This window comes from Vipera ursinii (assembly GCF_947247035.1).
Source record: "Vipera ursinii genome assembly, chromosome: 6".
NCBI lineage: Eukaryota > Metazoa > Chordata > Lepidosauria > Squamata > Viperidae > Vipera > Vipera ursinii.
The window spans coordinates 73,069,425-73,096,158 of record NC_139515.1 but is presented as its reverse complement, the minus strand read 5'-3'; the positions used below and the strand labels follow the sequence as shown (position 1 = coordinate 73,096,158).

Here is a 26,734-nt window from a genome sequence, read left to right as displayed (position 1 = left end):
TAAGTTCTGACAAGATTGAGGACAGCTAATTTACCAATTGTGACAATACTTCCCACCCTTCCTTCACGTTAAGGGAAATAAGAGAACTTAATAAGAGTTTTACCTCTTTTGTCCCCTCAGGAGAAAGCAGGCATCCAAAGTACTAGCTATCTGGACTTTTAAATGTCTTGTGTAAGAGGTGAAGAAGGTTGGATTACTCCTATTATGATGTGGGAATGCTCCAGAATGAGTTCCAATTCTTGCGGCCTAAAAAGCATTAATTTTGTCTGGAAATTGCCATTTCGGTTACTGCTTCAAAGTACAACCATGTTCTTTCAAGGCATTCAGAAAATCCCCAGTTGCAAAGATGCTATCTTCACCACTCAATTCAGATCTTTAGTACAAGAAGAATGATTATGCAGCCAGGTACCTTCATCCATTTCAAACGTGTGTTTTGGGACAAGTCAGCCCGCAAATACATTTAAAGAAGAAAGAAGCCCCCCCAAGTATTCAGGGCTGGCATTAGTGAAAAGGTTCAGCAGGCCTACTTCAAATTATTTTGAATGCATTTATTCAATGGGGTTGCTAATTTTCACTAGATAAGGAAGATATACATCTTTATTATTCATAAGGGGCACAGTCCATTATTTTGAATTATTTTTCAATTATTTGCCAAATCTTATGTATCCAATTTAAAATTAGTATTACAATATTCAGTATAATCAAAAGCCTTGATTTCAAAAGTAACTTTGCTCCATTTTTTGGGTTTCTGGCGCCCATCTGGGGTTTCCACCACAAAATTTTTAATGGCCAACATTGGAAGTGTGAAATCCCGGTAGATCATTTCCATTCCCCAAATCTGCAGGAACACAAATACGACGGTTAGCCTCTCACCAGGAATCACAAGCATAGATTTCCACCTTTGGGGAAAATATCAGTGAACTATATAAAAATTCATCTGTCAGTGTTTGTGCTGCCCTGGTTTTACCAAAGAGCAGAACAGAAATAATACAGACTGCAAAAGCCCATCTCAGCTTACAGGGATGCCTCCTCTTGTATTTTCCTTCCTTCCTTCCTTCCTTCCTTCCTTCCTTCCTTCCTTCCTTCCTTCCTTCCTTCCTTCCTTCCTTCCTTCCTTCCTTCCTTCCTTCCCTTACAGACTGACTGCTAGAGATTCCCTTCAAGGATAGCATTCAAAAGGACAGACATTCTCTGCCCCTACCCCATTTTTTACAGTCTGAGGGTTACATGTTATGATAAACCATGGCTTTTTGGATAAACTACAATTGCTTGATTAACCCAAGATGACAAACTAAATCAAAATAAAATGCATTATGGCTTAAGCATAATCTGAACAAGATTATCTATTATCCCAATAATTATCTACTGAGTTCTTGTGCCAAGCTAAGACCATGCAAAGCTTTCCTAAATGCAGCACAAACATCAACTTATGGAAGTTTACCTGAGACCCACTGTGCTAGCTGAAACCTTTGACAAGCTTTGGCTTCACACTCGGATTTCCACAAATCAATAAAGCCAGATATAGCCTGTTAAATTCCTGTCCTTAACACATTCTGCAAGATCCTTTACAGAAACCCAAAACAACAACAATAATAGAGGGAACAATCATTAGAGGGAAATTTGATTGAGGTCTGCCATGAAACAAATTAAGGTGAAATCCAGGAATGGAATATTTACTGAATTTGAACCTTAGGATTTTAGAAACAAGTCTGATTTGTCCTTCCCACTGACCTGACACTGTTTCCTCTTTAACATCTATTTCTTCATAAAAACTGAGCAAAATAAGTATATTTAGAAAAATAAGTTCAAACTGTGCTTACCTGCCCACATTTATCGCAGCTGATGGAACTGCCTGGCTTCCAGTCTTTGAATTCACGGGAAATTGCCACACAGTCGGGTGACTTTTTGTAATAAAGGCTGCATAGAAAACAATTGGGCATTCTGTAATCTTTCACTCCTAAGGAAGTGTGCAATTCTTGGGAAACGGGCGGGGTGGTGGTGTGTGAATCAAATCCTGACTGACAATTTTGGGGAAGGGGGTTCTTTGCTGACCTCTCTCTTCCTATGTTAAGAGTAGTGCATCTGTACACATATAGATTTACACATGGATAACATTTATTATAGTTGGTCTCAGTCAGTCAGATGTTCAGTCTGTGTTGTTGTTAGCTGCGAAGTCGTGTCCGACTCATCGCGACCCTATGGACAACATTCCTCCAGGCCTTCCTGTCTTCTACCGTCTTCTGGAGTCCATTTAAGCTCACGCCTACTGCTTCAGTGACTCCATCCAGCCACCTCATTCTCTGTCGTCCCCTTCTTCTATTGCCCTCGATCTTTCCCAGCATTAGGCTCTTCTCCAGTGAGTCCTTCCTTCTCATTAGGTGGCCAAAGTATTTGAGTTTTAGCTTCAGGATCTGGCCTTCTAAAGAGCAGTCAGGATTGATCTCCTCTAGGACTGACCGGTTTGATCGCCTTGCAGTCCAAGGGACTCGCAGGAGTCTTCTCCAGCACCAGAGTTCAAAGGCCTCAATTCTTTGGCGCTCAGCCTTTCTTTCACTGCCATACATTGCAACTGGGAAGACCATAGCCTTGACTATACGCACTTTTGTTGACAGGGTGATGTCTCTGCTTTTTAGTGTGCTGTCTAGATTTGCCATGGCTTTCCTTCCCAGGAGCAAGCGTCTTTTAATTTCTTGGCTACAGTCCCCATCTGCAGTGATCTTGGAGCCCAGGAAAACAAAATCTGTCACTACCTCCATTTCTTCCCCATCTATTTGCCAGGAATTGAGAGGGCCAGATGCCATGATCTTGGTTTTCTTAATGTTAAGTTTCAACCCAAGTTTTGCACTCTCCTTCTTCACCCGCAACAAGAGGCTCTTTAGTTCTTCTTCACTTTCTGCCATTAGAGTGGTATCATCTGCGTATCTTAGGTTGTTGATATTTCTTCCAGCAATCTTAATTCCAACTTTTGATTCATCTAGCCCTGCCTTTCTCATGATGTGCTCTGCATATAAGTTAAATAGGCAGGGCGACAGTATACAGCCTTGCCGGACTCCTTTCCCAATTTTGAACCAATCAGTGGTTCCGTGTCCAGTTCTCACTGTTGCTTCTTGACCCGCATATAGGTTTCTCAAGAGACAAATAAGATGGTCTGGTACTCCCATCTCTTTAAGAACTTGCCACAGTTTGTTATGATCCACACAATCAAAGGCTTTAGCATAGTCAATGAAGCAGAAGTAGATGTTTTTCTGGAACTCCCTAGCTTTCTCCATGATCCAGCGTATGTTAGCAATTTGATCTCTAGTTCCTCTGCCTCTTCGAAATCCTGCCTGTACTTCTGGTAGTTCTCGATCCACATACTGCTGAAGTCTAGCTTGTAGGATTTTAAGCATGACTTTACTAGCATGAGAAATGAGTGCAATGGTGCGATAGTTTGAACATTCTTTGGCACTGCCTTTCTTTGGAATTGGAATGTAAACTGATCTTTTCCAATCCTGTGGCCACTGTTGAGTTTTCCAAATTTGCTGGCAAATTGAGTGTAGCACTTTTACTGCACTGTCTTTTAAGATTTTGAATAGCTCAGCTGGAATACTGTCACCTCCACTAGCTTTGTTGTTGCTCAGCTTTTCTAAGGCCCACTTCACTTCACATTCTAGGATGTCTGGCTCGAGGTCAGTGACCACCTCATTGTGATTATCTGGGACGTTAAGCTCATTCTTGTATAGTTCTTCTGTGTAATTTTGCCACCTCTTCTTAATCTCTTCTGCCTCTGTTAGGTCCCTGCCATTTTGGTCCTTTATCATGCCCATTTTTGCATGGAATGTTCCCTTCATCTCTCCAATTTTCTTGAAAAGATCTCTGGTCCTCCCTATTCTATTGTTTTCTTCTATTTCTTTGCACTGTTCATTTAAGAAGGCATTCTTATCTCTTCTAGCTATTCTCTGGAATTCTGCATTCAATTGGGCATATCTATGTTTTTCTCCCTTGCCTTTCGCTTTCCTCCTTTCCTCAGCTATTTGCAAAGCTTCCTCAGACAGCCATTTTGCTTTCTTGCATGTCTTTTTCTTTGGGATGGTTTTGGTTGCTACCTGTTGTACAATGTCGCGAACCTCTGTCCATAGTTCTTCAGGCACTCTGTCTATCAGATCTAATTCCTTAAATCTATTTGTCACCTCTACTGTATATTCAACAGGGATATGATTTAATTCATACCTGAGTGGCCTAGTGCTTTTCCCTACTTTCTTCAGTTTAAGCCTAAACTTTGCAAGGAGAAGCTCATGGTCTGAGCCACAATCAGCTCCTGGTCTTGTTTTTACCGACTGTATAGAGCTTCTCCATCTTTGGCTGCAGAGCATATAGTCAATCTGGTTTCTGTGTTGACCGCCTGGTGATGTCCATGTGTAGAGCCGTCTCTTGGGTTGTTGGAAAAGAGTGTTTGCTATGACCATCATATTCTCTTGACAAAATTCTATCAGCCTGTGCCCTGCTTCATTTTGTACTCCAAGGCCAAACTTGCCTGTTATTCCAGTTATCTTTTGGCTTCCTACTTTAGCATTCCAATCCCCCATGATGATAAGGATATCATTTTTTGGTGTTACTTCTATAAGGTGCTGTAGGGCTTCATAGAACCGGTCAATTTCATCCTCTTCAGCACTGGTGGTTGGGGCATAGACTTGGACTACTGTGATATTGAATAGTTTCCCTTGGATTCGAACTGAGATCTTTCTGTCATTTTGAGGATTGTATCCCAGTATTGATTTCCCTACTCTTTTATTGACTATGAAGGCTACTCCATTTCTTCTGAGGGATTCTTGCCCGCAGTAGTATACCTGATGGTCATCTGAATTAAATTCACCCATTCCTGTCCATTTAAGTTCGCTGATACCTAAGATGTCGATGTTCAGTCTTGTCATCTCTTGTTTGACCACGTCCAGCTTTCCTTGATTCATGGATCTTACATTCCAGGTTCTTATGGAGAAAAAATCTTTACAGCATCGGACTTTCCTTTCACCACCAGACACATCCACAGCTGAGCGTCCTTTCGGCTTTGGCCCAGTCGCTTCTTTCTTTCTGGCGCTACTAGTACTAGCCCTCTGCTCTTCCCCAGTAGCATATTGGACGCCTTCCGACCTGAGGGGCTCATCTTCCAGCGTCATATCGTTTTGCCTTTTGGTACTGTCCATAGGGTTTTCATGGCAAAGATACTGGAGTGGGTTGCCATTTCCTTCTCCAGTGGATCACGTTTTGTCAGAACTCTCAGCTATGACCTGTCCGTCTTGGGTGGCCCTGCACGGCATAGCTCATAGCTTCATTGAATTACGCAAGCCCCTTCGCCACGACAAGGCAGTAATCCATGAAGGGGGTTCAGACTGTATGTGGCATTTTTATGGACCTTGGATAGGCAGATGTTGGGTTAAAGGTATGTAAGCTACCTTTTGTAATAAACTGATGCTGATTTTGCCAATGGTGTCTTTTTATATAAATGTGGCTGTACAAATATTTGATTAATACTTTGATTGTAAGCGCGTCTTCCGTCTAGAATATTCCTGGGGAACAGTCAACCAGATTCTTTACTGAACTATGTTCAGGGTATGTACGTTCATAGAAGAAGACCTCAGGAGGGTCACAAAGAGAAGGAGCTGAAGTCAGTTTCTTTCCTAATTCTCTATACATGTTTCTGAAACTGAAGCACAGGACTAGCCTTCTCCATCCTAGTGCTCTTCAGATATTGGATATCAATTCTCATTTCTCTCAGCTCTCATTCATGAGAAGTAATCCCACAACGTATCTGGAGGGCATCAACTTGAATACAATCTTGGTATTCAAATGGAGAAAGCAAGATATGCTTCCCAACTGAAATAGCACTTAGATATATATACCATTTTATAGTGGTTTACAGTACTCTCTAAGCAGCTTACAGAGTCAGCATATTGCCCCCAACAATCTGGGTCCTCATTTTACCAACATCGGAGGGATGGAAGGCTTGAGTCAACCTTGAGCCAGTCAGGATCAAACTCCTGGCAGTCGGCAAAATTGGCCTGCAATACTGCATTCTAACCACTGTGCCACCACAGCTCTTCATAACATGGCTCTTCCCAATGTTATAAAGTCCAAAAGCACAGAGTAACTAGCCACTTCTACTTTCCCTCACCTGAAGTTGGAATTAATGTTGATGTGGTGCATATTCTCTATTTTGCGCAGGTCACTGGCATGGCAGACAGCCATGTTGCAGTTGAGGCAGCAGAAACGTACACTGCCTGGATCGTGTAGCAGGCGCTGCTGCTCAAGTTTGATATCCCGCACTTTCCTGCTGATCATGCCTTCATGCTGCAATTTTGCAATCTATAGGAAAGAGTTAAAAGAATTTGTGTTCCATGCATATGAACATATGGTATATTGTGACTTCATTCTGTAGGTATCCAAGATTGCTAAGTGATGGCAAGCCTAGGACTCCCAGTTACCATTGTTAAGCAACAATCATGGGTTATTAAGCAAGAACCTCCTTGCAACTTACTTCCAGCTTCCAACAAGCAAGATCAGTAGGGAAGCCAACAGGAAGATAGATGCAAGTGCTTGCAAGGAGACTGACAGGCAGGTAAATGTCTGCCGGTAATTGCAGGAAACTATGCAAGGGGCGGGTGTTGCACACTTCAAGATGGGTCTTGGAATGGCTGCTGCAGGATTGTGAGAGGAGCTATGAACCCAGACAACACATTAATAAGGACTAAAGATTATTATTGTAAAAAGCCAATAAAATATATATTTTTTAAAAAAGAATGTGAGAGGAGCTGATGACATGAGCATGGGATGGCTGTGGCAGGCTATAGAAGTGTGCACAACAAGCCAGTGAGGCACTGTACCAATGGGGGGGTGGGGTTGAAGGTGATTGCTACAGGGGGGGAAAGTCTTACCCAAGTGACGTGATTTTCCCTGCTGGCTTCCCCATTGACTTTGTTTGTGATTGCGGGACACTGCAACCGTCATTATTAAAAGTCAGTTGCCAAGCACTCACATTGCAAACACGTGACTATGGAAATGATGGAATGGCTGGGAGTTCAAGAAGCAGTTGTAAATACATGTTCAGTTCTGTCATAACTCTGAACACCCAAAGAGTGTTTATTAACTGAGGACTACATGAATTGGAAACCTGTCACTGAATTAGTAACTTCTCAACAGCATGTACTCTTTCAAAGTCTGAAGTTCATCTGCAATGTTCTATAATGTTCATCTGATCCACGTTCAAATAAGAACTCCACACAACTGGAACTACCTAAATTCCTGCATTTTTTAAAATAAGTACCCAGCTACATCTCTAAGATAACATTGAAGCCGGAGTTCCATATGGGTTCCAATTCTTAACAAATAGCTCGAAGTATTTTACCCCCTAAAAGACTCTACTTCAACTATCAAACACAGTGGGAGGGGACTTTTTGGGGAAAGCTGGCATGGTATCTCTTCCGAGATGCTTTTGAGACTGTGACCTATGATTATGGTGATGTAGAGCAGCAGCAAAAGAATAAATAAGAGTACATTATCACAGCATGTCAGAATCTGTCTTGCTGTGTTTCCCACCAAATTAGTACTTTATTGTTATTCTTTCTCAAAGTCTAAATATAAGAGGTCACTTTCTTGGCCTTTCCAGGAAGTTCCTTTTACCTTTAGGTGGTATTCTTTGTCAGGCATCTCCTGCACCCATTTTATGGCACTCTCCATCAAGGTCTCCAAAGTTTCATTCAGCCTCTCACGGGCCACCTCTTTGCTGTTGGTCTTGGCCAAAATGGAACAGATGCTGTTTGGGGCACGTGCACGGCCCCTGGCCTTAACAAAGAGAAAGAAGAGCACCTGCATTCATCTCCGAAGATCCAGCCCACTAGTGTTCCACTTCACCGCAAGAACATATATGAATCAGTCAAAAACCACCCTTCAGTTGAACTCCTATTGTTCTCAATGACCCAGCATTCTTTCCTTCCTAGACACATTTGAGTGACACCCTGCAAGTGGCAAGGTGCATTTAATAAGGTTCTCAAAACTTACTGACCTGCATCATAGCAATTTCATTTGTCATCAGCCCATAACGGATTATGATATTACACTCAGGGATGTCCAGCCCCTCCTCAGCCACACTGGTGGAAAGAAGAAGGTTGAGTTGCCCCTCTCGGAAGCGACGGAGAACATCTTGTTGTTCTTGCTGAAAGAAACACCCAAGACAAAATTATAAAGAAACATCCAAGACAAAACTTTTGGCCTAGAGTGAAACAGAAGACAGAAGTGAGCCTCTTTGAAACACTTTTACCAGACTTTTATTGAGTAGTCTGTTGACTACATCTGGCAAGGCATCCCTGGTGATGGCTTTTGTCTTAAGGCATTTTTTGTCATAAGATTTCATTTCAGTGGTACATTTCTGTCTTGCCAAAATAAGAGCACTTTTAATTTTATTTAAATATCATTTTGCATTGCTGTACTTAACTCTTCTTTGGTAGTCGCCTAATACAATAAATCAATAATATCAGAAGTGTTGTATACAGTAAAAACTGTTATCTGGCTGCACTTTGTTAAGATTTCTTGTGAACTACCCAGGGTATTCCTGGTGAGCAGAAAATCAGGTTTAAGGAATGACTTCCTAAAGAGACGATGTGTCCCCAGCAGCACTTACAGAACAGTGCTGTGTAAGATTTTCAGTTCAAAGGCTAAAAAGGTGCTTTAAAGGATGGGGAAGTGCGAATGCAACTTCTTGGCTAAGTTACATCAAATGATAGCTGGTACGTGTGATCCAGCATTACAGATTAGTTGTCATGGAAAGAACTTTGGTTTCACCAAACATCACTTCTACAACGATTATTGTTGCTGGAGTTCCTTGATATATTCAAATAGGAGACCACAAACCATGAGAAAACAATCCATCTTGTCTGTGAGACTGTTGATATTCAAAGAAGTTCTTTATGTATGTAATGATATGTGAAAATGACCTTGGGAGACTGGGCTGGATAGTGGATGAGGCAAAGACCCTCCCTAGCCTCTTGGGGCTATAAAGAAGGGGAAAATATACTTTTTAGACTTGCAAGATTCTGTAACCGTAGCAATAAAATAAAATTAATTCATCTGGTTGTGCTTCCTATCCAGTTTGTCCTGCGAAGCCAACAGCGCACCTCTGTTTTAGCTTAGCCATGAACAATCAGAAAACTGCAAAACATATTTAGTATGTTTTGGAAGAGCCTGACAAAGTTTCCCGAGTCATGTGTTTTCTGGGTCCTAAATATTTTTTCCTCTGTTTAAGTCAGACATGTCAAACTCGTGACGTCATGTGACGTCGCGCAACGTATCGGAGCTTTTTTGCCATTGCTGGCAATGGGGTGGGCACAGTTTCTTCATGATGCTTCTGGCCCACAGGCTGGCAGTTTGACACCCACGGGCCGGCAGTTTAAATAATGCTGAAGTGAAATTTTTCTATGTATTTACTCTGTTCCACATTAAAACAGGAAGATATTTTAAAAAATAGTTTGGCATGACACAGCACTCAAATATTACTAATGGATTAAATCTTAACTAGCCAGAGTCCACCTGAACCATATGCAGTACACATAACAAAGGAATTAAGCTGTCCATTGTGGCTTTAGCATTAATTTAACTTTTAGAATTAAGGTAAGGAGTAAAGGCTATTTCCTGTCAAAAATTAGCTCTCATACCAGACCAAATTAAATATAAATATTTTTTCTTGGATATTTTTCATACTTGATTTGGAAAAGAATATTTAATAGATCAAAGCAACGAAGGCAAAGGGTAACAATCTGAGTCGGTCACCGGGATAAGAGTTTGTTCTTCCAAGCTTTTGGACTTGTGCTGGAGCCCTGAGGATGGGCTTTAGCATGAGTCCAAAAGCTTGGAAGAACAAACCTCTGATCACAGTAACCGACTCAGATTGGATCCTGCAAGATCAAGATCAAATGAAATTATGCATGTGGACTGTCCTTTGTCATCTTGCATACACTTATGAATTGGCTTTCAATCTTTTTTGGGGGGGTCTCATTCCAATTAGACTTACAGTAGAACTGGGAATGGGATAGAGGCTTTTCCACATTTTTCTGTAGACTTACCTGTGTCATGTGCTTTGTCTGACTGCTGGAACCAGCCCCAGTTAGAACATCAGACTTGATCCCAAGTTCACGCAAAGCCTGGTTACCCTCGACCCACTCATGCAGTGAATAGGCACTCTGCCGTGTCCAGGTGAAGACAATGCCCCATGAGCTCTTCAGTTCTTGGAATTGGTTTTGCAAGACTTGTTGCAGCTTGCCAAGCTTGGGATTCTCATAGCGACTGTCTTTAGCAAGGCCCAAGAGAGACAACCTGTTCTCTATAAAGCAAATGCATTGTGTGGTCTCAAATAAGGATGAGCAGCAAGAGAATCATTCCTGAATCTAACACGCATCTATAATATGTCTTGATCTTATACTTCAGTTGGCATTTAGCCCAATGGATTAACATAGGTAACAATGAATAAGAAAAATGAAACCACACGAACAACAACAACAAAAACTTACACCAATACACAGTGCAGTAGATTATATGGCAGTGACTGCCACTACAGGGAGTCTTTGATTTACAATCGCAACTGGGACCAGAAAGTGCAGAAAGCAAAGCGATTAAGTCCTTTGTGTCCAGTTTTATGGTTTTAGCCAAAGTTGTTTAAGCTGGCTTCTCCATTGTCTATCGGATGCTGGCTGGAAAGATCACCCATGGTGATCACATGACCCCAGAACATTGCAACAATACATGCCAGTTGCCAAGTGCCTGAATTTTGATTAAGTGGCAGTGGGGATACTGTTATTTTTTTTAGTGCCATCGCAACTTTTAACAGTCGCTAAACAAATGGTGGTAAGTTGAGGGCTACCTAAAAATAAACTGCTGTCAGTTCCAGCAATGAAGAGTTTCTTCGAGTTTTTAGTTGTGTGGCCCATATTTATTTTTCTCCTCTGTCTTGTCTTTCCCTTATTGTTCAGCCTTATTTTGTTTAACTTCTCCAACACTGATTACAGTTCCTAATACTTCCAACTAGCAGGTTTAGTGTATTTGGAAGTCCACAAATTGTAGAAGATGCTCTTATCTCTCAGACTTGCCTTCAAAGGTTTCATCCTGATGTCTCTTCAGAAGAGAAGGGCACAGCCTGAGGATCCTAGGCTAGATGTCACCTCAACAACCTCCAATAATTACCAAATTGAATTTTTAATGCAACAAAATGTTAGAGAGCAGTCATAGTGACCATGTTTAATTTGAATTACATGTAAATATAACAACTGGATTTAATGCAATGAAATCAACTTAATAAACCACTCAACGCCATTCAAGTAGCTCTTCATTTGAGAAGAAAAAAAATGGGGGTTAGGGTTAGGTGGCCCTGAGGTGACAGGCAAACTTCCAAATGGCCTCAGGAATTCTCTTAAAAGAATGCAAATGACCAGCTATCTGCAAGGAATATAAATTGTTTCTTTCCTCACCATCCAGTCAGAGCTGAAGAAGCTTCTTGGGTGAGAAGTGAAACAGCTGTCTTGTGAAAAAGCACCTTTGGGAAAAACTAACCTAAACCTAAACCTAATCCTAAAGTGAAACCTAAACTAAACAACAGCAACTGCTGGCAGCCAGACTACTCTGTAGACTTTCCTGGCTTTCAAAATACATGACAGGTTGAATCCAGTTTTGGTCACCACGATGTAAAAAAGATGTCGAGACTCTAGAAAGGGTACAGAGAAGAGCAACAAAGATGATTAGGGGGCTGGAGGCTAAAACATATAGGGAACGGTTGCTGGAATTGGGTATGTGTAGTTTAACGAAGAGAAGAGTGAGGGGGTGACATGATAGCAGTGTTCCAATATCTCAGGGGCTGCCACAAAGAAGAGGGAGTCAAGCTATTCTCCAAAGCACCTGAAAGCAGGACAAGAAGCAACGGATGGAAACTAGTCAAGGAGAGAAGCAACCTAGAACTAAGGAGAAACTTCCTGACAGTTAGAACAATTAACCAGTGGAACAACCTGCCTCCAGAGGTGGTGAATGCTCCAACACTGGAGGTTTTTAAGAAGAGACTGGACAACCATTTGCCTGAAATGGTATAGGGTTTCCTGCCTGAGCAGGGGGTTGGACTAGATGACCTCCAAGGTCCTTTCCAACTACTTCTTCTTCTTCTTCTTCTTCTTCTTCTTCTTCTTCTTCTTCTTCTTCTTCTTCTTCTTCTTCTTCTTCTTCTTCTTCTTATTATTATTATTATTATTATTATTATCATTATTATTATTATTATTATTATTATTATCATTATTATTATTATTATTATTATTATTATTATTATTATTATTATTGGTGCTTTTAGTTCTTCTAGCTCTATAATTCCCACTCTATAACTCAATGAAATTTCTAGCAACCATGTTGCTATTTTTCACCTATGGGACTAACGGCTATCTAGGAATTCACTCTGAATCAGGAAAATGGCACCATCACGTCCACCAGTGTGAGATTACCCCATCACTTCTTTTTGTCTAGCATTTCCAATACTGACAGACACTTACCATCAAACAGCTGGAACAGATATTCTTCGCTTTTTTGGGTTAATTTCTTAGTAGCGTGTTCTAGTTGGTAAAACTCATCTAGCATACTGAAGGCATCAATCATGCGCACGGTTTCATTGGTCAGCAGGGCGTCATTGTATTTCCGAAGATGCAGGGCACAAACTCGGGTTTTTTGGCAACATTCTTTTGCTCCTTAATACCACAAAGAGAGCAAAAGTCATGACAACGGTCTGTCACATTATCTTTCCACTGAACTCTGTTTCCCGACCTCCGTTCGTTCCGCCGGGGCCTGAAGACCTGGCTCTTCGAGCTCTCTGGCCCAGGCTGAGGACTAATTTATTTTAATTGGGGTTTTATTTATACAGGGATAAATTTAATCTTTTTTAAATTTGGTTTTTAACTTTTGTATTTTTGGTTTTTAATTACCCTGTAAACCGCCCTGAGTCCCTCGGGAAAGGGCGGTATATAAATGTAATAAAATAGATAAATAAATAAATAAACTGTTTCAGTCCGTCTCATCTATAACCTCTTTCCTTGTTCTGCCTGGGTAAAACAGAACACTCTTATCGAAGTAGAGTTGGTAAGAATAAGCTTTCTAGGTTGAAAGTTGAGTTTCTTCTCTGCAGCTGTACTTCATTACAGACCATCAGCCGGGGGCAAGGAATAACACATCCAAAGAAGCTATAGCTAATTTATCTTCTGCAGGCTTGGGCCTTGGACTCACATGTACTCCAGATAGCACAGAAACCTAGTGGAGGTGGCAAAATCAGGAAGATATTAAATCTGTCTCTGAACATTTATTTCTTCCAAATTCATGTATACAGGTGGTCCTCGACTTGATGGCCACAACTGAGGTCAAAATGTCTGTCGCTAAGACATTTGTTAAGTGAGTTTTGCACCATTTTTCTTGCCAGAGTTGTTAAGTGAATCACTGCAGGTGTTAAGTAAGTCACACGGTTGTTAAGTGAATCTGGCTTCCCCATTGACTTTGTTTGTCAGAAGGTCGCAAAAAGTGATCACATGTCCCTGGGACACAGCAACTGTCATAAATATGAGCCAGTTGCCAATCATCTGAATTTTGATCACATGACCATGGGGATGCTGCAAGTGTGAAAAATGATCATAAGTCACTTTTTTTAGTGACGTTGTAACTTTAAACAGTCACTAAATGAACTGCTATAAGTCAAGGACTACCTGTATTACAAAGCTTCCTAAGGGATACTCACCTTTCGTTTCAAGCTCCACAATTTTCTGCTCAAAGCTCTTGGTACCAAAGTTTGCAGTAATGTCAGGTACATTTAGGTAAGTATAGATCTGGGCCATTATCTCCCTGATCTTTTCTCCAAATGGGTCCTGGAGATGATAAATTGGGAAATTGGGAGTGGAAAAACATGTTAACATTCTTATCTACACTGCTCATTCATTTTTTTCAACAGTTCCTTAAGAGACTCCTGGTGATCTTACCTGCAACCTTGGTTCTGACAGATCATACTGTTTCTTGGGACATGGAACATGGTCATGAAGAGAGAGTTTATGTTTATTGGTTGACATAATTTTTTCAGCGTCCAGGTTAGCACAAATCTGGAAAAAATTATCACAGCTGTGTGATTACTTCAGGAAATTACTTCAGCCAATTGATCTAAAATGCCAGTTGAAATGCCTTTAAGTGATGCTGTGATAAAAAGAGACAAAACAAATTTGTCTGCTTATTTATACATACAATGAATTATGGGCTGCCCATTTCACGAGGAGCTTTAGCTTGCAATAAATCTTTATACTCATTTGAACTGCCTGAATCTCCTGATTTCCCTGGTGCTTGACAGGTAGGTTGGAAAATATTCTTGAAAAATATGGAATAATTGGCAAAAGTGCAGAAAAGGGTAACTAAAATGAGTAGCTCTCCAAGAAGGAATGACCACCTTCGGAGTATTTTTTTTTTACTTCAGAAAGCAAGTATGAGATTGTTGTTGATACAAAAATTTAAACAAACAAGTTTGGTACAGAAAATTGTACAGAAAGTTAGGAAAAATACGGTGACATTTACTAATTTGAGTAAATGTGGCAAAACAGCAGAATTGGTTGTCACCAGATTAGGTGACATTTTCAAAAAGAAGTAAGCAAAAGTCAAGAGAGAAAAGAGCCATCCATTGTTTCTTTCTTCAGAATTGCAGACAATATATTGAATATTAATTTCTGGGGAAGGACAATGCTTGAGGACCTCTCAAATGCACCTCAGTGTCTACTTTATGACTCTTATCATCCATCAAGATTGGTGATTTACAATACATATTTTAGGTGGAATGGGACCTTCAGGCACGGACTCTTGGCCTTGCCTCCTCCTCCTCCCACCGCCCATTTGCCTCCAGCATTCCTCCTCAGATGGCCCTCTCCTGCCCATTCTCCCTGGCCAATGGGTCCCTTACCCTCTGCCCCTTCAGCTTGGCCCTTTCGCCAAGGCCCCCTTTGTCCCGGGCCTTTAGCTGCATGGGACAGATAGCAGGCAGAAGCCATGGTGCTGCAAGGGAACCTGGACAAAGGGGATCTCGACAAAAGGGCTGGGCAGAAGGGCTCGGGGCGCAGGGCCAGGGTTAGGGTTAGGAGGAATGCTGGAGGCAAATGGGCTGAGGTGGGAGGTGGGGGAAGGAGGCATGGCCAAGGGTCCATGCATGAAGGTCCTAGACCTTTTCTATACCCCGCACCTCTAGAACGCTTCTGATATATTCTCACACCCTTTATAAAAGTTCAAAATAACGGCAACGAATTATGCATATACACTTATAATTTTGAAAACCTAAGTTTTTGCACCCCCTGGAATATCGTCTCACACCCCCAGGGGGTGTGAGCACCCCTGGTTGGGAACCCGTGTCCTAGACCCATTTTAGGAGGTTTCGGGGAAAGCACTTTATAATTCTTAACTGGAGACGACAAGGATTCAGACTCTGATTACTAAATGCAAAGCATGTGCTCTGTCCTTGAGGTATGCTCTTTGAAAATTCCATTATCAGTATGAAAGAGAACTGTGTTTGCAATGCAGAGCAACCTCCAAACCTATGACTATGGAGGGGAAAAGAGAAGAACCCACAATGCCACTGAACTTCCAATACTTGAGCCAAGTATCTTCCATCAGTCTCACCTCCAGGATGTGGTCCTTAGCTGCTTCCAGGGAATTTGCACTTCCAGTACCTAGAGAGGCTGTGAGTCCCAAAATCTGAGGTAAACCCTGTAGACCTTTCAGCTTGTGGTCAAAGTACTTTTCCATAATCTTGTTATAAACAGTTCCTTTGTGAGTGTGGTGACACTCATCTATCACCAATAGAGAGAAATCTGCATAGCATATAGAGAAAGTGATAATCAGCTTTTGTACTAATTATAATGCATTCTTCTTTTAATAGACTGCTTGTGGGAAGGGAATGCCCTTATTCAAGAATATCTGCTGAATTGGAGAATACAGGTAGCCCTTGACATATAACAGTTCATTTAGTGACTGTTCAAAGTTACAACGGCAGTGAAAAAACGTGATTTATTACCGTTTTTCGCATTGACGACCATTGCAGCATCCCTATGGTCATCCGATCAAAATTCGGATGTTTAGCAAATGACTCATATTTATGACGGTCCCAGTGACCCAGGTTCATGTGATCACCTTTTGCGTCCTTCTGACAAGCAGTCAATGGGGAAGCCAGATTCACTAAACAACTGTGTTACTACTGACTTAACAACTGCAGTAATTCACTTAACATCTGTGGCAAGAAAAGTTCATAAGATGGGACAAAACTCACCTAATTACTGTTTCACCTAGTAACAAAAATTTGGGGTTCAATTGTGGTTGTAGGTTGAGGACTACTTGCACATAATTTGTGTTGACAGTGTATGTCGAGGCATATATTTGGCCTGCAGCACACAAAATTCACTGCATGGAGATCTTGAAACGGTGGTTTTGCTGGATTGTTTATTTCTATTGCAGATTAAAGCCCAATGTGGATAGGAAGATGCCACATATTCAAGCTGGCTTAAGAAAAGTTTAAATAGCAAGAAATCTTACTGCTGACCCATGCTGGATAATTGGGAAATACCAAAAAGATGTCAATATGGGCTCCATTAATTATAGAAAGGCCTTTGATTGTGTCAGTCATGTCAATCTATAAACAGGGCTTAGAAAAATGGTAATTCCAAAACAAACCGCTCAGAAATGCTGTAAAGCACTATGGAGCAATATATAAGTCAGGGGTAGGCAACCTCGGCTCTTTTATGAGTCATGGACTTCAACTCCCAGAATTCCTGAGCCAGCATAGCTGGCTCAGGAATTCTGGGAGTTGAAGTCCATGACTCATAAAAGAGCCGAGGTTGCCTACCCCTGGTCTAAGTGCTATTGCTATTGCTATCTCTTTATTCTTATGTAAAACCTATACATAGGATAGGAAGCCACAATTCTTATGGTAAGTGGAGAAAAGATTGGCAGGTCAGCAAGAAGTGAGACCAGGCTTTATAATCCCTACTTATTCAAACTTTAAAATTGGAGGAAAAAACATCAACAACTTGTGCTATACTGAACACAGTGATCTGGAAGCTTTGGTGATGAAAGTCAAGGAGCATAGTGAAAAAAATAAGACTAAAACACAAAGAAGACCAAATGAAGAACAACTGGAACTGCAACTGGTCTTGTAATTCAGGGGTCCCCAACCTGTGGGCCGTGGCCCACTACTGGTCCATGGCCTATTTGCAACTGGGCTCCCTGAGTGGCTAGTATGTGCACGTGCTTGCACAGCCCCACTCACACGACCGTTGCAGGTGCTTGGGGCCCCATTCACATGAGTGTCACAGGCACTTGCAGCCCCACTTGCACAAACATCACGGATGCTCATGGCCCAATCGTGTGAGCACTCCTCATGCAAGCCTCATAGATGCTCTCAGCCTCACTTGCGTGAGCAACGAGGGTGTCATACGCACACGTGAGCACACACACGCATCTGCCCCTCCCACAAAACCATCCCCTTTCCCCACTCCCCCGTTCAGGCTGCCAACCCGGAAAGGTTGGGGAACTCTGTTGTAATTGATACTGAAGAGGGGGGTAGCTTCTACCTTTTAGGACTGATTATCAACAGTAAAGGACCAACCGTCAAGAAATAAAGCATAGACTAATACTTGGTAGGAAGTAATGAAAGCCCTGGAAAATTTGCGTATGTCAAATTCTCTATTGTGTCTATGTCTAGAAATATCAGTGCAGGCAATGATTTTCCCTGTGACTCTATGGAAATGAAAATTTAAAAAGTACAGGTAGTCCTCGACTTATGACTTCAACTGAGCCCAAAATTTCTGTTGGTGAGACATTTGTTAAGTGGATTTTGCCCCATTTTATGACCTTTCTTGCCACAGATGTTAAGTGAATCACTGCACTTTTTAAGTTAGTAACACGGTTGTTAAGTGAATCTGGGTTCCATACTGACATTGCTTGTCAGAAGGTCACAATGGGGGAATCACGTGACCCTGAGACACTGCGACCGTCATAAGTATGAGTTAGTTGCCAAGCATCCGAATTTTGATCATGTGACCATGGGGATGCTGCATGGTCATAAATCCCTTTTTTCCAGAGCCATTGTAACTTTGAACTGTCACTAAAATGAACTGTTGTAAGTCAAGGACTACTTGTATTCACACTTTCGAACTTTGAGAAGACTCTTGACAATAGCCAAGAAAACTAAGAAATATATTACAGAACAAATCAATCAAGGGTTCTCACTTGAAGCACAAATGACCAGACTCAAACGATGGATTTAGTGCATGAAGAGCCAGTTCCCTTGAGAAGACTATAATATTGGTAAAGGAGGAAGGAAAGAGAAGAAGAGGAGGAGTTACAGTAAATTTGGCAGTCTTGATTTCGGTGGCAAAGGGTGTACCATTGGAAGACCTGAAGGACTATGCTGTAGACAGATCATCCTGAAAAAGTCTGTCTCTGTGGTCACTAAAGGTTGGTTCTGATCTGATGACAGACAATCCACGAACATTTTGTGGCAAGTCCTTCTCTAGGATATAATTTAAAATAAGTTTATTATATAATGTTGACAAGAATACGCTATAGAAGGCAATTTGGTGTAGCAGTTAAAGGATAAGCTAGGAGGCTGTGAATTCTAGTTCTGCTTTAACTAGGAAGCCAGCTGGGTTATTCTGGGCCTGTTCCTTTCTCTCAGCCCTAGAAAGAAAGCCATAGGAAACCACCTCAGAAAATATTGCCAAAACAAATTGAGGGACTTTTCTAGGCAGTGACCAGGAATCAAACTACCTCAGAGGCACAAAGAAGATAACCTGGCTATCTTTTCATTTCTTCGCATTTGGGAGTCCGTAGCACTGGGAGGACTGTCAAGAGGCAGACGTTCTCTACTGCAAGTCGACTGGAAAAGTCTATCTTTGTGGCTGTCAAGATCCTCCTTGGCTGGGGCTCCAGTTAAAACCACTTCTTGGTTTCGTTTTTTTTTTTTTAAATAGCAAAAATGAAACTCCATGGAGCCGTCACTGGGCGTAAGGGAAAGCTCTGAAAGTGTGTGGTAGTACTAGCTCTGAAAAGCTACTTAGCAACTGGATTTATTTTATTTATTTTATTTTATTTTAATTCCATTTATATCCCGCCCTTCTCCGAAGACTCAGGGCGGCTTACAAGCTTAGCAGTAGAGAAGAGTAGACATATAAGGTAACACGGAAGGGGAAATGGAGGGTTTCCATTCCCAACTATTCTTCATCAAACTTTGCTAACCATGGAAAGGAACCCCTTTACTTTTACTTCATTACCCATTTTACTTCTAAGAAAAATTAGGCTACAGTGAAGAGTCCAGGCCTGAAATAGGGCTAAATTGAAATGTAATTTGCGTTTCACTCTTTGCTAGACTTTCAAAAATTGTAATATTCAAATATGATTCAACTCCTTTCCTTCTTCTTTGACAGGGAAGAATTATCCCAAGATAGTGGAAGATTCCACAAAGGCGGTTTTGAAGTTGGATCTTCTTTCCCTGCTCTCAGAAGGAAGATCTGCTAATGTCAGGGTGTTCCAAGTTGCCCTGTCAGTGATCCAGGACTATGTTCAAAAGACGACTCTAGAGACAATAGTGAGCTTGAATGGGGGATTCACAGCTAAAACTACATTATTACTGTATGCTGCAGCTCCCTCTTCTTGAAGAGACTGTGACTGTCTGCTCCAGTCTCTACTATGAATCTGCTATAAACTGCTTTAAAGAAACCAAAAACCACCACAATGGTCTTAATACTCCTTCTCCAGAACACTTTTTTCTACCAGCTCTGATAAATAGAAGCTCTTTCCATGTAGAGAGAGTCCTCGACGTACAACAATTCATTTAGTGACCGTTCAAAGTTACAATGGCATTGAAAAAAGTCACTTATGACCGGTTTTCACAGCTACAACCTTTGCAATATCCCCATGGTCATGTGATCAAAATTCAGATGTTTGGCAACTGATTCGTATTTATAACCGCTGCTGTGTTCCAAGGTCATGTGATCACCGTTTGCGATCTTTTGACAAGCAGAGCCAATGGGGAAGCCAGATTCACTTAACAACCGGGCTAGTAACTTAGCACTGCAGTGATTCACTTAATAACTTAGGCAAGAAAGGTTGTAAAGTGAGGCAAAACTCACTTAACAAATGTCTCACTTAACAACAGAAATTTGGAGCTCAATTGCCATAAGTCGAGGACTACCTGTACCCTTCCCATTACCCTGCCACTGGCTACTCACCAGTCAGTTCCACATGCATTTCCTCTTCTTGGTTGTTAAGAGCATTGTACAGGATTTGGGCTGTGCAGATTATCAAGTCGTGGCTCTTTACCATGTCTGAGAAGAATAACTTCTGGATACTATCACCATAAACAGATGTAATTTGGAACTGACTTTCTAAGAAACTGAACTCATTCTTCAGATGTTGGTCAACCAGAGGTACCTGCCAGGACAAAGTGACTGTAATGAAACATTTTCCAGGGGATAAAATGAACACCATTAGGCTGTGTACACTTCCAAAATGTTTTGGAAGAAGCCTTTTTGAACTGGAAAGAGCACCACTCTTTTCTGCTAAAGCAACTCCTTTTCTTCAAACTTCCATGTGCCTGAAGAAAAAAAAAAGCTGTTCCTTTGTTCCAACTTGTGCAGAAACCTGGAAAAAGGGGTGCTTTTATAATTAACAGAGGAGTTGTATTTGTTTGAGGTCCAAAGTGTTTCATCTCTGAGCTGTTTGCCATCCAAGAAGCCATGGATTTTGGAAAACAATCTTCCAGCACCCTCTACCCACTGGTACTTACTGTGTTGGCTAACACAACCACCTTGTTTTTATCTTGACTCTCCAAGTGCTTCTTACAGACATAGACGGCTGCCCGGGTCTTCCCAGCTCCTGTTGGCAGCCATATGATGATATTCTTCCCTTCCAAAGCAGGCCCAATAACCTCCAACTGATAATCACGCAGTTCCATTGGGCCACTTTTAGAAAACCTGCTGAACTACAATTTTAAAAAAAGAAAGGGAAAAAATAGTGAATGCATTCAAGAGCCAAACCAATTCAGCCCAATCTTCCAAGTTAATTCCTCTCCCTCCCCCCCCCCCACTCCACAGCATCTTGCTGAAAAAGCCATTTTCCATCATAGTCCCTGTGGCATGCAGAAGGCCACACTCAAGTCCATTAAAAAAACCCCACAGAAGATGGAGAGATTTGACAGGAATGAGAAGGCAATGGCTTAATCAAATGTACTAAAGTACTAAAGCAGGGGTAGGAAACCTTGGCTCTTTTATGACTCGTGGATTTCAACTCCCAGAATTCCTGCTGGCTCAGGAACAATAGAAATTTAACTCCATCTGGAGAGTCCCAGGCTGCAGACTAATGGTCTAGGCTGGCTCAGGAATTCTGGGAGTTGAAGTCCACAAGTCATAAAAGAGCCAAGGTTCCCCACCCCTGGTCTAGGAGAACTGTTAGAAACCAGTTCTAGAAGATGCAGCAACCTTTACAAAAAATATCCTGCTATTTGGATAAAGCATTTGGCATCGAGTTCCACTTTCTTCTAATTTACTAAACTTACTACGGTAAATTAAATTTACTAAATTTCACTTCCCCTTCATGGATTACTGCCTTGTCGTGGTGAAGGGGCTTGCGTAATTCAATGAAGCTATGAGCTATGCCGTGCAGGGCCACCCAAGATGGAAAGGTTATAGCAGAGAGTTCTGACAAAACGTGATCCACTGGAGAAGGAAAGGGCAACCCACTCCAGTATCTTTGCCATGAAAACCCTATGGACAGTACCAAAAGGCAAAATGATATGACGCTGGAAGATGAGGCCCTCAGGTCGGAAGGCGTCCAATATGCTATTGGGGAAGAGCAGAGGGCTAGTACTAGTAGCGCCAGAAAGAATGAAGCGACTGGGCCAAAGCCGAAAGGACACTCAGCTGTGGATGTGTCTGGTGGTGAAAGGAAAGTCCGATGCTGTAAAGATGTTTTCTCCATAGGAACCTGGAATGTAAGATCCATGAATCAAGGCAAGCTGGACGTGGTCAAACAAGAGATGACAAGATTGAACATCGACATCTTAGGAATCAAAGAACTAAAATGGACAGGAATGGGTGAATTTAATTCAGATGACCATCAGGTATACTACTGTGGGCAAGAATCCTTCAGAAGAAATGGAGTAGCCTTCATAGTCAATAAAAGAGTAGGAAAAGCAATACTGGGATACAATCCTCAAAATGACAGAATGATCTCAGTTCGAATCCAAGGCAAACCATTCAATATCACAGTAGTCCAAGTCTATGCCCCAACCACCAGTGCTGAAGAGGATGAAATTGACCAGTTCTATGAAGCACTACAGCACCTTATAGAACTAACACCAAAAAATGATGTTCTTATCATCATGGGGGATTGGAATGCTAAAGTAGGAAGCCAAAAGATAACTGGAATAACAGGCAAGTTTGGCCTTGGAGTGCAAAATGAAGCAGGGCACAGGCTGATAGAATTCTGTCAAGAGAATACGATGGTCATAGCAAACACTCTTTTCCAACAACCCAAGAGACGGCTCTACACATGGACATCACCAGATGGTCAACACAGAAATCAGATTGACTATATGCTCTGCAGCCAAAGATGGAGAAGCTCTATACAGTCAGTAAAAACAAGACCAGGAGCTGACTGTGGCTCAGACCATGAGCTTCTCCTTGCAAAGTTTAGGCTTAAACTGAAGAAAGTAGGGAAAAGCACTAGGCCAGTCAGGTATGAATTAAATCATATCCCTGTTGAATATACAGTTGTTGTTGTTAGTTGCGAAGTCGTGTCCGACCCATCGCGACCCTATGGACAATGTTCCTCCAGGCTTTCCTGTCCTCTGCCATCTTCTGGGCTCCATTTAAGCTCACGCCTACTGCTTCAGTGACTCCATCCAGCCACCTCATTCTCTGTCGTCCCCTTCTTCTATTGCCCTCAATCTTTCCCAGCATTAGGCTCTTCTCCAGTGAGTCCTTCCTCCTCATTAGGTGGCCAAAGTATTTGAGTTTTAGCTTCAGGATCTGACCTTCTAAAGAGCAGTCAGGGTTGATCTCCTCTAGGACTGACCGGTTTGATCGCCTTGCAGTCCAAGGGACTCGCAGGAGTCTTCTCCAGCACCAGAGTTCAAAGGCCTCAATTCTTTTGCGCTCAGCCTTTCTTATGGTCCAACTTTCACTGCCATACATTGCAACTGTACAGTAAATATACAGTAGAAGTGACAAATAGATTTAAGGAATTAGATCTGATAGACAGAGTGCCTGAAGAACTATGGACAGAGGTTCGTGACATTGTACAACAGGTAGCAACCAAAACCATCCCAAAGAAAAAGAAATGCAAGAAAGCAAAATGGCTGTCTGAGGAAGCTTTGCAAATAGCTGAGGAAAGGAGGGAAGCGAAAGGCAAGGGAGAAAAAGAAAGATACACCCAATTGAATGCAGAATTCCAGAGAATAGCTAGAAGAGATAAGAATGCCTTCTTAAATGAACAGTGCAAAGAAATAGAAGAAAACAATAGAATAGGGAGGACCAGAGATCTTTTCAAGAAAATTGGAGAAATGAAGGGAACGTTTAATGCAAAAATGGGCATGATAAAGGACCAAAATGGCAGGGACCTAACAGAGGCAGAAGAGATTAAGAAGAGGTGGCAAAATTACACAGAAGAACTATACAAGAATGAGCTTAACGTCCCTGATAATCACAATGAGATGGTCACTGACCTCGAGCCAGACATCCTAGAATGTGAAGTGAAATGGGCCTTAGGAAAGCTGAGCAACAACAAAGCTAGTGGAGGTGACAGTATTCCAGCTGAGCTATTCAAAATCTTAAAAGACAATGCAGTAAAAGTGCTACACTCAATTTGCCAGCAAATTTGGAAAACTCAACAGTGGCCACAGGATTGGAAAAGATCAGTTTACATTCCAATTCCTAACAAAGGCAGTGCCAAAGAATGTTCAAACTATCGCACCATTGCACTCATTTCTCATGCTAGTAAAGTCATGCTTAAAATCCTACAAGCTAGACTTCAGCAGTATGTGGATCGAGAACTACCAGAAGTGCAGGCAGGATTTCGAAGAGGCAGAGGAACTAGAGATCAAATTGCCAACATACGCTGGATCATGGAGAAAGCTAGGGAGTTCCAGAAAAACATCTACTTCTGCTTCATTGACTATGCTAAAGCCTTTGATTGTGTGGATCATAACAAACTGTGGCAAGTTCTTAAAGAGATGGGAGTACCAGACCATCTTATTGGGCTCTTGAGAAACCTATATGCGGGTCAAGAAGCAACAGTGAGAACTGGACACGGAACCACTGATTAGTTCAAAATTGGAAAAGGAGTCCGGCAAGGCTGTATACTGTCGCCCTGCCTATTTAACTTATATGCAGAGCACATCATGAGAAAGGCAGGGCTAGATGAATCAAAAGTTGGAATTAAGATTGCCGGAAGAAATATCAACAACCTAAGATACGCAGATGATACCACTCTAATGGCAGAAAGTGAAGAAGAACTAAAGAGCCTCTTGTTGCAGGTGAAGAAGGAGAGTGCAAAACTTGGGTTGAAACTTAACATTAAGAAAACCAAGATCATGGCATCTGGCCCTCTCAATTCCTGGCAAATAGATGGGGAAGAAATGGAGGTAGTGACAGATTTTATTTTCCTGGGCTCCAAGATCACTGCAGATGGGGACTGTAGCCAAGAAATTAAAAGACGCTTGCTCCTGGGGAGGAAAGCCATGGCAAATCTAGACAGCACACTAAAAAGCAGAGACATCACCCTGTCAACAAAAGTGCGTATAGTCAAGGCTATGGTCTTTCCAGTTGCAATGTATGGTAGTGAAAGTTGGACCATAAGAAAGGCTGAGCGCCAAATAATTGAGGCCTTTGAACTGTGGTGCTGGAGAAGACTCCTGCGAGTCCCTTGGACTGCAAGGCGATCAAACCGGTCAGTCCTAGAGAAGATCAATCCTGACTGCTCTTTAGAAGGCCAGATCCTGAAGCTAAAACTCAAGTACTTTGGCCACCTAATGAGAAGGAAGGACTCCCTGGAGAAGAGCCTAATGCTGGGGAAGATCGAGGGCAATAGAAGAAGGGGACGACAGAGAATGAGGTGGCTGGATGGAGTCACTGAAGCAGTAGGCGTGAGCTTAAATGGACTCCAGAAGATGGTAGAGGACAGGAAGGCCTGGAGGAATGTTGTCCATAGGGTCGCGATGGGTCGGACACGACTTCGCAGCTAACAACAACAACAAAAATACTACAGTGGGCAAGAATCCCTCAGAACAAATGGAGTAGCCTTCATAGTCAATAAAAGAGTAGGAAAAGCAATACTGGGATACAATCCCCAAAATGACAGAATGATCTCAGTTCGAATCCAAGCAAACCATTCAATATCAAAGTAGTCCAAGTCTATGCCCCAACCACCAGTGCTGAAGAGGAAGAAATTGACCGGTTCTATGAAGCCCTACAGCACCTTATACAACTAACGTCAAAAAATGATGTCCTTATCATCATGGGGGATTGGAATGCTAAAGTAGGAAGTCAAAAGATAACCGGAATAACAGACAAGTTTGGCCTTGGAGTACAAAATGAAGCAGGGCACAGGCTGATAGAATTTTGTCAAGAGAATACGATGGTGATAGCAAACACTCTTTTCCAACAACCCAAGAGATGGCTCTACACATGGACATCACCAGACGGTCAACACAGAATTCAGATTGACTTTGGATTAAAATTTGGTGGAATATGGTGAAGATATTTAAGAAAAAGATAAAATTTTCTCCACAATTATTTTTGCTGGGTATTACTACTCTACTGCTATAGAAACTAAATTGATGCTGAATTTAATAACGGCAGCAAGACTTTTGGTAGAGCAATATTAGAAGAAAGAGGATTTGCCTACTATAGAAGAATGGACTTTAAAAGTTTCGAACCTGGCAGAAGAACGAAGCTGAAGTCACCAGCCTGAGGATGACGGATGAGATTTCATCGAAACGTTGCCCTGATACCTCCAATTCTACGTGGGGAAAAACCCGAATGACCAAAGATCTACATACAAACACCCGCGAAAACCTCAGAAAACAAATATATATACACACATACACTGCATATATATGAAAGCAAAAAATGAAACAAAAAGGAATTGCAACGATGAATACATATCACATATCCATTAAATATTTAAAAGTACTGAAATTAAAGAAAATAAATGGTAATACTGTATTGTAAAAAGTAATGAAATCTCTTGAAAGGAAACCATATTACATCCTTTTTTGATCAATAAGATAAAACTGCCTTTCTGAACCAAATAAATTAAACATCTCTTGAATCCAGTCCTTAATATCAGGATAATATTACATTCAGATTTTTCAAAATATTCTCTTGGCAACATCCCAAGCCCAATGTAACCAGACCTCCCAAAACATTCAGATTTCAATGGTTTTAAAGTCAATTAAAATATTCCAAAGAGATGTCAGGGACTCTAAATATGCTGTATCTAATATTAAGCGTAGACTGAAATAACATGATCGGCATAGAAATCCAAAGCATTATAAACCTATAAAACGTTTAAAATATTCACTACAAACCATTTCAAATTATATACATACCCATTCAATAGCCTCGCCTGGATGCGATGAGACAGACTTATGACATGTGAATCCACATTTACAAGACGTCCC

General features: G+C 41.5%; 1 protein-coding gene across 2 annotated transcripts; it reads right to left on the bottom strand.

The window, feature by feature from the left end:
• Window positions 1-26,734, bottom strand: DHX58 (DExH-box helicase 58). 2 transcript variants are annotated; one of them, XM_083366781.1, is made up of 14 exons: window positions 26,663-26,734; window positions 25,988-26,102; window positions 20,840-21,034; window positions 20,283-20,484; window positions 15,679-15,869; window positions 14,010-14,126; window positions 13,772-13,898; window positions 12,546-12,737; window positions 10,089-10,345; window positions 8,036-8,185; window positions 7,654-7,815; window positions 6,149-6,339; window positions 1,821-1,917; window positions 1-838 (listed from the first exon to the last, which is right to left on the bottom strand). In XM_083366781.1, exons 3-14 carry the CDS (start codon window positions 21,005-21,007, stop codon window positions 659-661), a joined length of 2,034 nt encoding a protein of 677 aa, XP_083222907.1. In that variant the 5' UTR covers window positions 21,008-21,034; window positions 25,988-26,102; window positions 26,663-26,734; the 3' UTR covers window positions 1-658. The 2 variants fall into 2 exon arrangements, with proteins under 2 accessions (XP_083222907.1, XP_083222908.1); XM_083366782.1 differs by lacking the exon at window positions 25,988-26,102 and having other exon boundaries at window positions 26,663-26,681.

Excerpts from the sequence above, each read along its gene's own strand:
- DHX58 (XM_083366781.1), bottom strand. The coding sequence starts at position 21,007 with ATGGAACTGCGTGATTATCAGTTGGAGGTTATTGGGCCTGCTTTGGAA. Across the intron at positions 15,870-20,282 it reads AATGCATGTGGAACTGACTG|ATTTCTCTCTATTGGTGATA; the intron begins GTGAGTAGCCAG and ends TATGCTATGCAG. Across the intron at positions 14,127-15,678 it reads CTAAGGACCACATCCTGGAG|ATTTGTGCTAACCTGGACGC; the intron begins GTGAGACTGATG and ends AATTTTTTCCAG.